Genomic DNA, 15,670 nt, shown 5'->3' with positions numbered 1-15,670 from the left:
CACTAGCGATGCCAGATGCAACTTTCATGGACTGCGGGGTTGACTGTTCATCCGTCTCCCCGTCGGAATCCAACAACACGATGGTTTTCTCGGAGATTGCCGCAGCTGCGTTGTCGGTCTCCTTCTCGAGATCCCTCTGTCGGAGAATAAGCAAAACCGGTTTAGTATCAGGGACACCTACATGACACGTTACATACATGGCCTATGAGTGAAACCTAACCAGAACCTTTTCCACGAAGCCCATCATCAAGTCTTTGACGATGAGACCGATCTTCGGAAACGACCAGTCCTCTTCCGACTGGATCTGGTCACCTTTGACCACATTAACATCATCCGGCTGGGGAGCTTCGGCTGAGTTTTCCAAGTCAGCTTTGGGTCCACCGGGGACCTACAGATTAAAAAAAACAATATCAAATCAGTTATTTGTTTAAAGAATGTGTGAAGTACACCTGATCAGAAGATTTACCTCAGACGCTTGCCGGGGCTGCGACTGCTCAAGTGTATCTGCGTCGTGGACCTCTTCGCATACGTCCCTGCATGTACCCCGTACGTGGCTGTTAATGCGAATATTCGTCTACCATGCATATGCAACGTAGTGCGTTTTGTTGTATTCTAAAAGTCATAAATGAAACCTGTCTAACCTGCTGTGTGTGTCACCGTCGGAGCGTGCTTCACCGTCGCCCATTGTGTTTGTTTTTTTTGTTTTTTTTTTTGTGTTTCGAATATTGATCGTTTAGCACGGTAGGTGGGTTTATTTTAAATGTGAAGAAACTTGCAAATGCCTACGGCTTTATCCTCCGTTTACGGAATGTGATGCGTCTATGTTAACGGTACTCGGGTGTTGTGGATGGAGTCACGACTATCTGTTGTAATCGTCAAACTCGCGACAAATCTTTCACTCCTATGGTACGTTGTTATTTGGGCTCGTTTTATGGTGTGTTCCGTATCCAAAAGTGAAAGTTCTGAGTGACACTATACTATAAAACTTCCTTATGCAATCACTTATGCTGTGACCACTGCGGTCAAATCAATCCAAAACTATCGACTGGCCTCCAATCAGGCGCTAAGTCACACCATGCCTTCCCCACCCCCCTCGCCATCATTATTTTAATTCATTATTTCGTAGAGGCATGGGACTGCGTGCTATATATGCGATGGGCGTAATGCTGAATTTCCTACAATAAGTAAACCGTCAAAAGGCATTCGTTGGGAGATGGGACAAAGCCAAAATGGCTAATACATTCGCTTCCTTCCGGTTCCTTTCCCAGCGTACGTATTAACCTTTTGTCCAAAGTTGTACCATTGTTGTTTAAAGCATAAATATCTACAGAAAGCGTATTGTCCCATACCCCGAATTGACATATACACCTGCTCGCCTGCAGCTACCCATGCTCTAGGTCAGCGCGTCATAAAGTTTCGCCTCGGGGGCATCACGACGAAATGAGTGGCAGAGGTTGCTTTCCACTATCGTGCGCGGATTAGTAGCATCTAGTTCTCTCCCGGTTATGACCACTATTGCCAACCAATCTGGTTACGTTATTTTTTAAGCATGAAGCACAGGGTTTACGTTTAGGTGGACTTTCCAGCGAAGTCTTGGAAAACGACCGTTGGATATAATTTCAGATTGAAGATTTGATGAATATGTGTCCTTTTTAGTAGACCAAAAAATTAAAGTCGGTGCAACATAAACCCTAAACCCTAAACCCTAAACCCTAAAACCTAAACCTTAAACCCTATACCCTAAAACATGAGATGTAAGCACTAAACCCTAAACCCTAAACCCTAAACCCTAAACCCTAAACACTAAACCCTAAACCATAAACCCTAAACCCTAAACCCTAAACCATAAACCCTCAATACTAAACCCTAATCCATAAATACTAACCCCATAACCCTAAACCCTAAGCCCTTAATCCTAAACCATAAACCCTAAACCCTAAATCCTAAACCCTAAACCCTAAATCCTAAACCCTAAACCCTAAACCCTAGACCCCAAACCCTAAACCCTAAACCATAAATCCTAAACCCTAAACCCTAAACCATAAACACTAAACCATAAACCCTAAACCCTAAACCATAAACCATAAACCCTAAATCCTAAACCCTAAACCCTACATTCTAAACCCTAAACCCTAAACCATAAACCCTAAACCATAAACCCTAAACCCTAAACCATAAATCCTAAACCATAAACCCTAAACAATAAACCGTAAACCCTAAACCCTCAATACTAAACCCTAATCCATAAATCCTAACCCCATAACACTAAAACCTCAGCCCTAAACCATAAACCCTAAACCTTGAACCCTGAACCCTGCACCATGCACCCTAAACCCTAAATCCTAAACCATAAACCCTAAATCCTAAACCCTCAACCATAAACACTAAACCCTAAACCCTAAACCATACACCCTAAAGCCTAAAGCCTAAACCCTAAACCCTAAACCCTAAAACGTAAACCCTAAACCCTAAACCCTAAACCATAAACCCTAACCCTAAACCCTCAATACTAAACCCTAATCCATAAATCCTAAATCACATAACAATAAACCCTAAACCCTAAGCCCTAAACACTAAACCCTGCACCCTAAACCCTAAACCCTAAACCCTAAAACCTAAACCCTCAACCATAAACCATAAACCCTAAACCCTAAACCCTAAACCCTAAACCCTAAACCCTAAACACCCTACACCCTAAACCGTAAACCCTAAACCATAAACCCTAAACCCTAAACCCTAAACCATAAATCCTAAACACTAAACCCTAAACCCTACATCCTAAACCCTAAACGCTAAACCCTAAACCCTAAACTCTAAACTCTAAACTATAAACCCTAAACCGTAAACCCTAAACAATAAACCATAAACCCTAAACCCTCAATACTAAACCCTAATCCATAAATCCTAACCCCATAACACTAAACCCTCAGCCCTAAACCATAAACCCTAAACCCTGAACCCTGAACCCTAAACCTTGAACCCTGCACCATGCACCCTAAACCCTAAACCATAAACCCTCAATACTAAACCCTAATCCATAAATCGTAAACCGTACACAGTAAAGCCTTAACCCTAAATGATTTTGCAATTTTTACTTGTTTTTTATTTTAAATAATATAGTAAGTAATTTTACATTGGCTTATTAACTTGATACACTATTTATGTTGAATGACATATTAAAATGACATGTAATAATAACAATAGTAAATGTTAATGATGTAAGCAAGAACAAATAATCAATATAAAATTAGTTAAATTATCAAATATTTAGATTTGTTAATTAAAGACTATAAATTTAAACTGAAAAAATTTTAAAAACATATATTTAATGAGAAGAAATTAATCCTGTATAAAATTTGTAAATTATATATAAATATGCTTGTTATATATAAATTTAAGTTTGTCGTTATTGTCAAATTATTAATTAGAGTAAATATTTTTTAAAAATTAAATTAAGATAAATAAAATACAAAACATAATCTAATCCAAAACTAGAACAGCATCTAATGTTCATTAATAAGCCTACATTTTTGAAATAATAACTCACGCATTAGACTTTAATTACATACTTTAATTACACCCTCGTAATTTTTGCATTAAAAGCTGCAGGAAGTGTCTCTTCGATTGAACACATGGCAGTATAACAACAAAACCAACAAAATTCCTGCATGTGTAGAAAAAATTGATGTTCTTCACCGTAGCATTGCCCTGTGTTCATTATTTCGTTCATTGGATAAGCCGTTAACACTATCCAGATCATACAGCCCCACCCATCAACTCCCAAATCCTCCTCTTATAATGCATCAAACCAAGGTGAGCCGAAGGAGCGACAGTAATGGGATAACACAGCCTGTAGGAGGACGACGAGCAAACATATGGTTGACAGTCGGGCCTCATCTGGACCCGGTGCGGGAACCTTATTGGATTCGGGTGGAGCAATGCTATTGAGTTGGTTCGGGGTGGTCTGCTGACCCTGAACCGGGGACAAAAAATTTAAAAAAGCTTTCTTCGGTATTGTGGCAAGACTCTTCCGTTTCGTCTTCTTTGAATTAAGAATAAATCGAATTTATTGTCGCCTAATATCAGGATATTTCTTGAAAAACGATGTTTAATATTTTATTTTATTTAAGGGGAATTGACGTCTGTTGATGTGATGTGAGTGACTGGTCCAACGGCCTGCGGAACAAAATAGTCAGAATAACCACGTTTCCCAATGCAACGCGCTCAACAACTATATAATACAGCAAATGTGGAAACTGTATAATATACGCTTTCATCTACTCGATTGCCACTGTTGTCGCTAGTCTAAAACACGGCATTGAAAGAAAAAAAATAAATAGGAAAAGAAAAGCAACTTGAGTACGGAAAAACAATTTTCGGATTCGTTGGCTGCTATGGGGGAGCAGATCCTTCCAGACGATCTTTTGATGGAGATTTTTACTCGAACTGACCCGAAGACGGCGACGAGATGCAGAACCGCAAGCATAACCTGGCGTGTCCGACTGTCTTCCGAGAGATTTAGGAAGGACAACACGCTCACAAACATTGGAAAATACCGTAATGTGTTGCTCCAGATTGGTGACCCGGAGAGGTACGGTTCAACCCAGGCTTTTTGCATTGTGGACTGTGTAGGCGGAGAAAGAGTAGCCGCGCCAATGCCAGAGCAATTGGGTCCAGGCGGATGGTGGAATGTTATCGGCTCCGATTGCGGTGTGATCTGCGTCCAGTATAGCACGAATGGTCCTGATTTGAGGCTACTGTTATGGAACCCGCTGCTGCGAACCGCTCGTCAACTAGACGATCCGGCCGACAAACTACTTAAACAAGCCGTCATCGGATACGCCTTTGGATACCGGGCGGGAACTGACAATTACTGCGTCGTCCATATGTCAAAGAGGCACGTCCTAGACAGGTTTTTACACTGCAATGTTTTCAATTCGGCAGAAGGAAGCTGGAAACACGCGTACATAAACGATCAACGTCTCACTCACCTTGACGAGGGCTCAGCTTTTCACCTTGGTAAGGCCGTGTGGGTAAACTGGGGTGGACGTGGTTTGACGATTGCAACGCATGTGGTAGTGTTGGATGCAGACACATTTATTCTGAGCAAGATAAGGATAAACCGTAACTTAATTCAGCACGTGCAGGCACTGCGTGTGCTCGACGGCATCCCACACCTGGTCGGGTATGAACGATCCCCGCACCGAGGACTATCGACCATATGGTGCAAGATTGACTTGGAATCCATGTGCCTCGTCCCGTTCATCAGGTGAAGAGTTGCCGGTCAGTACGGCGTTCCATGGAATCCTGTGACGATCATGGGTGATCGTATGATAACAGTGCGCGAAAACAACCACAAACGGGCAAGAGATGCTAACGGTGGTTTTTCTGACGGAGATTTCGTTGGTTCAGATTAATTTACTTAACCGACACAGAGTCACCGCATTCAATGGTGAGTGGCCGAGTGACATGAACCTTCAGCGCGTTATAACTGTGGGAGTGGGTTGTCTAGTTCCCTAATAGAGCGGCCGATATTGTGATTCGATCAGTTGTATCGTTGTTTGTATTCCGGGCATGCTTAAAATATGTTTTTCAAATGGATTTATGTGTATCATGTTTTATTATACTTGGTAGAATGAATATGCGAAATGAAAATTATCTTATTGGATTGAAAACATATAGTACCGGTGCAATCAAATCCACACAACAATTAGGGCTAATCAAATCCATTGAACTAGTCATGTTTTCCAGTCGTGAATACCGAATCAAAAATAAATTACAAATAAAAATCCTCATCAAGCGATCTTCACCGGTAAAAAAACCAACAAAATGATCGCGGATATCAGCACGGTGATCAGAACACCTCGCCTCCTCGTCGTCGCGACACTCGCAAGCATGTTGTCTTCCATGGCCGTAGATGCTGAAATCGCGGCCTCCAGATCTGCCCTTGTTTCATACAAACTATGTTGCAAAGAACGCAGCTCGTCTAGGAGTTCCTGTTTTGTCTTCTTCAACTCTGTGTTCTCGCTTCTAATGCCCTCGTTCGTTTCTAGCAACCTGCGAATGACGTCAGAGTAACGAGGCGGGGGCTCTGGATCGTACCACTGAAAGAACGAGCATTTCCTGCTGGTTCCATACCCAGAACATCCATAAAATCTTCTGCCCGGATAGTCACATTTCCAAGCGGTTCTGATTGGCGACCTCACGCCACAGTGACATCGAGGCGTCGGTGCATCGACGGAGGACGAGCTTATGGAAGAGGATCCCTGCATTCTGTGTTCAGTAGTTCACGAGGGGAGTAAAACACTGGCTTTTGAAATAGCCGTGCGCAACGAGGTTTCATATTCACCTCTCTGCTAATGCCATCATGTGTTCGCATCCCAACGGCCTTCTTGTTGACTGACACATGTGACGCCAACTTGGCATGGAACGGTCGATTATAGCCCCCAACCGCGGGCCGGACGCATCTTACACCATGTAGTTGTTAGCCGACGATCCAAACCATCAACATTAAATATGTGACCCGTTTTTCTCTGCATGTTATAATCTTTCTACATGAAAAATTTCGAAGAAACTAATTCATATGTAATATCTTACTGTCAAGTAATCTCTTGTTATTCCTTGTTGTTAAGGGATATTGATTAATAAGTTGTTTTATATGTTTCTGTATTTAAGGGGCATTTACGTTTTTTGATATGACGTGATTGACATACCCATCACGATGCACAACTGCGCGTCTGAGCGCTACACTGTAGCAAAACTAAAGAAGTGTATAGGAAAACTGACCTCATGCCCCCTCATGCTATGGCAGGTCACCTTTTGCTATCTTAGGAAGCACATTTCAAGGCCTTGAATATTGGACGGCACCCGTGGTTGCCTAACCGGTGCAATTCTAAACGCATGTGATGCATCCTGCCTGGATGGAGCTGACCGTCTTCAGATTCCAAGAAAGGTGTTTGCAGACCCAACTTTTTGACCGGCCAACAGCTAGCATAGTCAAATATCTTCACAAATCAAACCAACTCAAAACACAACCATATCCACGCACGACCAACGCGGACCAACTCATCGGACGCCGACGACCGATACTGCAACCAACAATGGCAGAGAATGGGACACCCGCTGCATCCAACAACGTCAACCGCGAGACGGCCCAGGTACGGTTGCGGTGCATCAAACATTTTTTGTTTATTTATTTATTTATTTCTAGTAGTTATGATTACTCTACTACCGATTCTTCTGAGTTAGTAGTATACCCGAACGAACTAACAAGCACCCAATGCTAGGAGGACCAGAAAACACCGGGCCCTAACGACACCACTCCAAACGACGCATTGCTGGAAATAATGAGAGAGGTGCTCGAGAACACAAAGGTTGGTAACACTCGTCTCACTTTCTGCTCTAACTGAATCGGTAAATCCAACCATCTGACAGATCTGTTACGATTTTCAATTGAAGAGCGCGCAACGCCGAATGGACAGGGTCGAAGCGGAATTGGTGACGATTCGGTTGTTGGTGGGCGGTCTCAGAGAGCCTGTGACCCAGAGGCTACAGGAACATGCGGATCAAGTCAACGCAACGTCCGATGGAAACCGGATCGAGAAGCAGAGACAACCTGTGCCCGAAAGGGTACACATGCACAACCCGATGTCACACACCTCCATTACCAACCGTAGACAGTTGATGTTTCCAGGAACGATGAAGAAGAGACATCATCAATCGTCGATATTAAGCGGCGGCGGAGACGTCGAAATGTCTGTTTACGATGAAGACGACGATCCGAAACGGGCCATTTACCCAAAGATGTGCAGGTCAAATACGCACGTCGACGAAAATAACCCGAAGGGTGGCTTGGCTACAAACTTCTTCAATCGATTCAAGGAAAAGGTATACGGGGGTAACCGAGGGACTATATCCGCCGAACGGACAAACAATGCAGACAACCCGACAGGACGCAATGGACTGCAGCCAACGCAAAACAGAAAATGCACTTTTCCCTTTAACACAATGACGTCATCCGACGAGAGCTCATCGAAGCCTGAAAGCAGCCACGGACGGACAGCCGACACCTACAAGCATATTCCGCGACGACCCCCCTCAAACCTGACCAAGAATGGAACAAACACCACCAACGCACGGCCCATCTCTCAGCACGCGATGGACATGTGTAGCTACGTCTACGACCATGATTCTGACCCAATGTGGGTATTGTATCCGAACATCAATGGCTGAATATGCCGTGCGGCGTCATTAGTGTCAGAAGGCAGTTAAAATTGCCCTCAGAGTGTAACATCTTCCATTTGTTGACCGCAGGGAGATCGTTGTATGCATCGGGTCGCAACATGCAACTCGTTCTGACATGGGATGCCTGTTAGACGGCCGGCAACCAACCCAGAAGGCACGTAGCAATCGATCGTACCCTCTTCGAATAAATGGATTTATTTTCGCTGACCCGGGTTTATTACTTCCATGTGAAGTCTGATTTTTTAATTTTTGTCGGATTTGACTTACAGATAATGGAGATGATCACGATCATGGTTGCATCGGAGGGAGAAACCGATGGAGATCACCGTCGATCCGTGTGGTGCTTGCACCCGAATTTTGCGGTACGGCGAAAACAAACTTCCCTACTTTATTTTAATGCATAACTATGATTTAACCGTATCTGTTATAACACGAACCTTGTACCATTGACATATGCCGGTCACTTGTTTTAACCTCTGAATACTCCCTGAGTAACCAGTCCGATGTAATGGAGGGCGTCCACCTTGAAATTTTGGCACAGCGATACGGGAAGAACACATGCACCTGACGGAAGACCTGCGCATTGTAAGCTACCGACCAATAAGATTCTTGTACGCAAGTTCTGGTCATGGTCAGACTGAATTTTGAGTCTCTTCTGGTTTTCGGCTTTTTCTATCGATCGCAGGTCTCTATGCCAGCACTAGAAGAAGACTATGAGAAGCACTGGTTCTTGGCCGTGGTTGACCTGTCGGACAAGCAAGTCTATCAATTTGACACGAATGCGACTAAAGAATCAAAGGCAAGAAGGAGACGTGTCATACAATGCATGGTACGCGACGAACATAAGTAAGATCATCGTCCTATCCGAATACGCTAATCTGTTTTATGTTTTTGAATACGTGCCAGCTTACTGCCCTGGATGGAATTGTTGCAACTGACGGGTATAAAAACTTACGCTCTAAGGCCGCTCCCGAGTTTGCCAGTATGGAAATCATGTCCGCACCGGGAGTGCCCAAAAACAACAGCAGTACAGACTCTGGCATTTGGGTCATGCAGTGGATGGCAATGGGACGCAGGTTCACGTACGCGGTGTTGCCAATTGTAAGTTAACGCATGCAAACAGGTAAAATGCATGCAATTGCAGTAAGTGTCTCTAATAAACGCGGTATTGACCATTGTAGCTGGACGAAGAGAAGATCAGGATAAAAATGGCAATTGCACTGCTAACGGGAAGATGCAACGAGGAAAGTGCTGCATTGCTTGCTAAGTCGGCCGCGAAGAAGGGAAAGCGCGAGTAACATACGTCTGAAGGGGCGGAATTCAACGTTTTTTTTTTGTTAACTCATGCACTACAATTTTTTTGGTTGTTGGATGCACTGATAACGGTTATGTTATGTGACATTGTTGGGCATTCTGCAATTGACGGACAGTCTTCGTGGACTGATTATATCATGGGCCATACTTCTTATTACCTTTATGGGCCCATACATTATTGTATACTTATGTTGGGCCCCTTTACGTTATTTGATGTTGGGTCGTTGGACGAGTACGGAATCTGGGTTTTGAGTCGACTCGGTTTCTCCGGACCAACACCAACACGGAAGAAAATATTATCTTCCAGCATGTGCAAACAATTTAAAAAAGGTTTTTTTCAGGGAATGAAAATTAAAAATGGTAAATGTACAAAAAGAAAAAAATATCGTGATTATCTGCGTCGTTCGAATACATCAATCCATCCATCCATCACCAAGTCCAGGCTGATAATACGAACTCATTACTCACTGACCCACGCAATGGAATGAATGATAACACTTGATTAGGCCTAAATTTAAATCCTGTGCTCATGCGGTGGTTATCTATTTTTTTTTTTTGAAATCCGGTAGTTGCCATTGGTAAGTGCAACTATATTAATGCCCCATTAATGTCCACTCTAATCAGGTTTAAGTGTTATTTATTAAAAAAGATAACTTTGAACGGCGGGAGTTGTTTCGCCTGTTTAACGCGCGTAGGTTTGTACGTTACCCAAAAAATAAAAATCACATACTTTTCGAAGAAGGGAAGCCATTGTTGGATACTCAACAGCTTCCGGCAGTAAAGAACCCAAAACCGTCAAAGAAAAAGCAGACGAGGTATCACCATGCCGCAGCTCGCTGATTGTCGCTTCTTCAGATTCATAATCCCCAACATGGAGAATCAAATTGTAAGAATGTAAGTTTTCACTTTTTCTATTCTACTCACATAACCCCAAGGCCAGCATGCAAGCCCACATCATTATCGATTTTTTGCTCCTGCAGAGATTGCCGGTGGCCTTCTCCAACGTTGTACGGGATAACATGAGGAACCCCGTCGAGGTAATCACAACAAACGGTCAGTCGTGGAGCATCTCGTGGGATGTGGAGGAGGAGCATCCACATCAAATCGTATTCACCAGAGGCTGGCGAGCCTTTTACGAACACTACCACCTACGAATCGGTGACTCAATGCTGCTATCGTATCACCAACACAAGTTTTTCTATGTGGCCATCCACGACACAACATATTCGAGATCAACTACGGAAGGTAACAATATCATTCTAGCGGGTTATTGGTATGCACTCGGCTAACTCGTTTGTTTTATGCTGTTTTACGTTCCACCAGAAACTTGAGAAATGGAAGTCTTCCGTCAATACCCGCACATGGCAACTATACAGTCCAGTTCTTCACGATAATCCCGGTGAACGCCCCTGATACACTGGTATAGAACCTAATTTCAATTCCTTTACCACCTGCAATCATCAATCCATCCATCTGTGGCACATTGTAACCCTTTTTTTTTTCCACCATCCACTACAGAAGCTCCCGCTACGGTTCTCCCGGGAATATGGCCGGTCCCTACCGCGACCACTGACCCTAACCACGCCTACAGGACATCGTCATCGCGTGGGCCGGAATATGCAACCTAACGGGAGGATCGTGCTTCATGGAGGATGGGACGGTGTCCGGGCACGCTATGGCCTAAGGGATGAGTGGCTTGTGCTGTTCCGTTATCACGCCGTTCAGAACACAATGTACGTCATGTTCTTCAACGGTCAAACAATGGAAATCAACTACTTGGCCCATGCCGGCCCCGGGACGGACTCCACTTGTATAACCGATCCGTCGGCCCCCAGGTCAAGGCACATAGCCGATGGGTTCAGATAGACCAATCCGTTCTTTGTAAGTCCAATCATGCACCGCCTGGCAAACCGTTTTCTCGTAAGTGTGCCGACAATTGTTTTTAATCGCAACTATTTCATATCCTATTGTTCTAGTCAACTATTTTATTGATCTAACCCAAAGAGATGTCTTCACTTCCAGCCGAATGTCCCCCCTCTGCCGGGAGTATGCGAGGATAGCCCAATTACGATTACCAACGACAGGGGCGCGTGGACCGTTCGGTATACGCACTATGTCGGGAGGACGAACGGATGCTTTGGAATTGGCTGGTCTGCCTTAGCAACTGCATGCCAACTAAGACACGGCCATGTTTGTGTCTTCGAACGGCTTGCGCCGCAAGAATACCGGCTGCATATATATTGACAACTCTGGTCCCCTAAACCCCAAGCCACCGTCCCCAACCCCATCCAAGTAACTCGGTCAAGACATCTGTATCTTGAATCTATATGTTATTAGGGCCCAGGAATACAATTCTACCTTCCCGTCATTAGCTTATGTTTTGGATGATAAACACGATTATCGTTTCTGTCGTTAACGTGCACGTAGCATTGCAAATGGACTGATCTGTCAATATTAGAAATGTATGTCAATTTGTGCCTTTGAAGTTTGAATGTTATTTTAAGCTGTGAACCTTGAATGTAATCCGATTCACTTCACCTGCATTTTGTATCTTTGCATTTTTAATTTTGAAACTTCACACTGAGGTGTTAATACCCTCAAAATGCTAATCAGTAGTGGTTGTTTATTGATTCGAAGTTGTTGCCGTGCTTCATTTAGTGCATTTTACTCCTCACTTCAGGTGTTTTAAGCGTGTGTTTTAAATTACATCAAGAAGCAACGATCCCTTACAAAGAACTTCAAGGTCGCGATTGAACCACATGCTTTTTCCAACGAGATTTTTTATGAGACGTGCATCTGAATATCCACTGAACGTTACTACCAACTACATATAAAATATCTACTTACCATACATACAAAATATCCACTGAACATAGAATGGCTGTAAAAATGCCCCTAACGACCGAATAATAATACATCAGGTTTGACAGCCGATTTGCAGTTATTCGCATGACACCACTTAAACCCTACACATCCTGAATCCCGGTTAAAAACGGTGATATCTATAGAACACTTATATACCAAGGAAAGCCAACATACCAAAAACTTGTTTTAACGTGGACGACATGTAGACGGTTCTGTACCTATTTGACATGCAGAACATTTACATACCAAGGAAAGCCAACATACCAAAAACTTGTTTTAACGTGGACGACATGTAGACGGTTCTGTACCTATTTGACATGCAGACAACATTCGGTGTGCGGCTACAACCTACCGGAGAACGTCAAAGGGTTCGACCAACCTGCCGTTGCAACACACGGTGGTGACGACTGTAGGCCCCCTTTGCTCAATCGGTGAGAGACATGACTGGCCCGGACGTCTTGGCCCCAGCGAAGTCGCTGTTAGCAAACCCGGCCTGCGTGTCACTATCGGAGCATTGGAACGAAGGAATCTCCGTGGTTGCATACAGATCGCCGGATAGGTTATCATAGACCTGACACCAATGTAAAAAACAAACGATTAGATCCATTTAACAGAGCAGAAAACTTAACTACATCGTCTATAGAGCGACCAACCCACCATGTCAGTGTCCATCGAATCCATGTCTTCTGCAACTGAGCTAGATGGTTCCATTGTGCGACGCTCCGGACACGTCGTCCTGTTGTGTCCCACCTCCCGGCACAAACGACATCGCTGGGTATTCTTTCCACCGTGAGCACCGTTACCCTTTGTATTGCGCCTGGGTGGATTTCGCGCCGGGGGTCTGCCACCCTCAGTAGGTGGCCCCTCGTGTTGAAAACTGCTGTTCCCTGCATCTTCGTTCTCGAAGTGCTTCAGCATCAGCACAGCTATGTCTCTTGCAAACTGGAACTTCTCGATGCTGTGACATGCAATCTTGCACACTTTTCGGTACCAATCCATCAGGCACCAGTGTTGCGTCAGTTGTATAGAATCCCAAATCACGCCCATCGACTCCACCGCCACAACTTTTGCATCCTTGGTCCATCTCGGTAATATCAGAGACCTCGGGATCTCATGAACATTGTTAAGAACAAGCACCGCAATTATATGTTCGCAGGGGACTCCGAAACATTCCATTCTCATGCACGTGCATCGGACCTCCCTCGTATCAGACGTTGCAACAACACGCCACTCCTTCCCCGGAGTGCCGTATCGAGAGACGGTGTGAATAAAATAGGAACCGTTGTCTTCAGAGTCAACCACCCTCATTGCACAGGCCCTGTCAAGAATGGGAACAAACAAATAGAATATCGCACGAGTGTAGTTGTCGGCTGCACTCCGCTCCAGCTGTTTCAGGTTGGTGGTCATAACAGGGTCACCCTTTGCGCACTCGATATCAGCCTCCACCTCCTTTGCGCGGACGAACATCAAGCATCGATGGAAATGACGTAAAAACTCAGTGTAGCTGTATCGAGACTTAACATACCGTGATATCACAGCGTGTAAGCCCTCGCACCTTGATGTTGTTCGAAATCCGGCAAAGAACTTTCCCCGTATGTGTGCTGTGGCCCAGCTGTGCCTTCTCTCGTACATGTCCTGTACCCATCTTTTATCGGCCACTCCAAATTTCTCAACCATCTCAAACCACTTTCTCTGAAATGTTCGGACCTCGTAGTCGCCGAGCATGCAATCCCTAAACATCCTGGTGAATTTGGGCTTTCCAATGTTGCTCATGGCGTTTCGGAGTAGATGCCAAGCGCAGAGTCGACGGTGAGCCTCCGGAAAAACTTGCTCGATCGCAGACTTCATTTGCCTGTCACCGTCGGTTATTATGGACACGGGAGCCTTCCCTTTCATTGAAGTTTGCAACTGCTGAAGCAGCCAGACATAGGTCTCTTCTTTCTCGTCTGCCACCAGTGCAGCGGTAAAGACAACCGTTTGGTTGTGGTGATTCACACCGGAGAATACTACGAGAGGTGAAAGGTAAACGTTTTTCTTGTACGTTGCATCAAACGCAACCACGTCTCCAAACACCTGGTAATCAATTTGGCTGGTGCCGTCACACCAAAACAAGTGTTGCAACACGCCGTCACCGTCAACGACTTCCTTGTAGTACAGTGCTGGATCATTTGCCTTGCACTCTCGGAGATACCTCAAGCACGATTCCGCATCTATGCCACCCTCCCTTCGTTGCTTTGCATTTACATTGTGCATGTCCCTTGTTGTGTACGGGACATTATGATACCCGCCGGCCAGGCTCGCCATAAAACCGTGGATTCGGGAGACGCCAATGCCCCCTTTGCGCATGTCGTTCATCTGCTGGATGTCCGCTTCGCTCATCCTCCGATGGCCCGGGAGCATGGAAGAAAATCGCAACTCAAGAACGTGGTGGTTATGCGCGTCTGAAAAGAACGCAACGTGCCAACGTCCTGATTCATCGTCCATGTGGAGTAACATCCTCGCAGGGCATCCACACCGTGTCTCGGCCCTCGGCCTCTTTTGCCGGTTAGGCATCGAGTAGAACTTCGAGGATCGGAACCCTTGTCGGTGGCACACGAACTCCTGCCGTATCCTTACTTCGCCGCGTTTTTCGCTTCTGAAACGTCTTTCGCCGAATCCATGGTGCTTTGCATATTGCTGATAGAACTCAAATGCAATGTCAACATCTGCGAAATTAAACCGGAGAACATCCTCCGCGCTCAAGTTCAAAAAATCAATCCAACCTAAGGACTCGCCGGAATCAACGGCGTAAAACTCGTCTTCCGCATAATTCTCAGACATTCCTCCGGCGCCGTCCAAACCGTCTTCCAATTCGACCGCATCCTCATTGTCGACATCGGCCTCTGCATGACGGTCGTGTTCTGTATCGTCTTCCTGAAAGTCGTTCTCGTCCGACTCCATCCCTGCAGAGCGTTCGCCCTCAACCGATCCAACTCCGTGGTCAGCTCCGTCGGACATTTCTGCTTCATCGGCGACGCGCACGCCCCCAGTGGTATCTTCATCCCCGGCAACCCTGTGCCAAACAGCAACAATGCGGTAATTTTAGCGAAACACGCAAAATTGGGGGATGTACTTCAAAGACAATTGCAGACCTATGACGAAGAAAAAGGGGGATATTTGTAAATCTAGTGAAGGGTGATAATACAACAGGTACCTTCTTTCCATTGATGGAGACGGCGAAGCCATCTACTGCCGAAGCCAACCGACA

General features: G+C 45.0%; 2 protein-coding genes across 2 annotated transcripts; both read right to left on the bottom strand.

The window, feature by feature from the left end:
* Positions 1-5,795: 5,795 nt before the first annotated feature.
* LOC130933901 (uncharacterized) lies at positions 5,796-6,272 on the bottom strand. The gene has a single exon (XM_057863504.1). The coding sequence runs from the start codon at positions 6,270-6,272 to the stop codon at positions 5,796-5,798; it is 477 nt and encodes a 158-aa protein (XP_057719487.1).
* Positions 6,273-12,847: 6,575 nt separating this feature from the next.
* Positions 12,848-15,648, bottom strand: LOC130933891 (protein FAR1-RELATED SEQUENCE 5-like). The gene is made up of 3 exons (XM_057863500.1): positions 15,617-15,648; positions 13,081-15,475; positions 12,848-12,994 (listed from the first exon to the last, which is right to left on the bottom strand). Exons 1-3 carry the CDS (start codon positions 15,646-15,648, stop codon positions 12,848-12,850), a joined length of 2,574 nt encoding a protein of 857 aa, XP_057719483.1.
* Between the last annotated feature and the right edge of the window lie 22 nt (positions 15,649-15,670).

This window comes from Arachis stenosperma, chromosome 1, assembly GCF_014773155.1.
Source record: "Arachis stenosperma cultivar V10309 chromosome 1, arast.V10309.gnm1.PFL2, whole genome shotgun sequence".
Taxonomy (NCBI): Eukaryota; Viridiplantae; Streptophyta; class Magnoliopsida; order Fabales; family Fabaceae; genus Arachis; species Arachis stenosperma.
The sequence above is the reverse complement of the archived record's forward strand: the minus strand, read 5'-3'. Positions and strand labels throughout refer to the sequence as shown.

Bases quoted from the DNA above. Each gene is read 5' to 3' on its own strand.
- LOC130933901 (XM_057863504.1), bottom strand. From the start codon at position 6,272: ATGCAGGGATCCTCTTCCATAAGCTCGTCCTCCGTCGATGCACCGACG.
- LOC130933891 (XM_057863500.1), bottom strand. From the start codon at position 15,648: ATGGCTTCGCCGTCTCCATCAATGGAAAGAAG. The intron at 15,476-15,616 runs GTACCTGTTGTA...TGTTTGGCACAG, and splicing joins TCTCCATCAATGGAAAGAAG to GGTTGCCGGGGATGAAGATA. The intron at 12,995-13,080 runs GTGGGTTGGTCG...CATTGGTGTCAG, and splicing joins ATTCGATGGACACTGACATG to GTCTATGATAACCTATCCGG.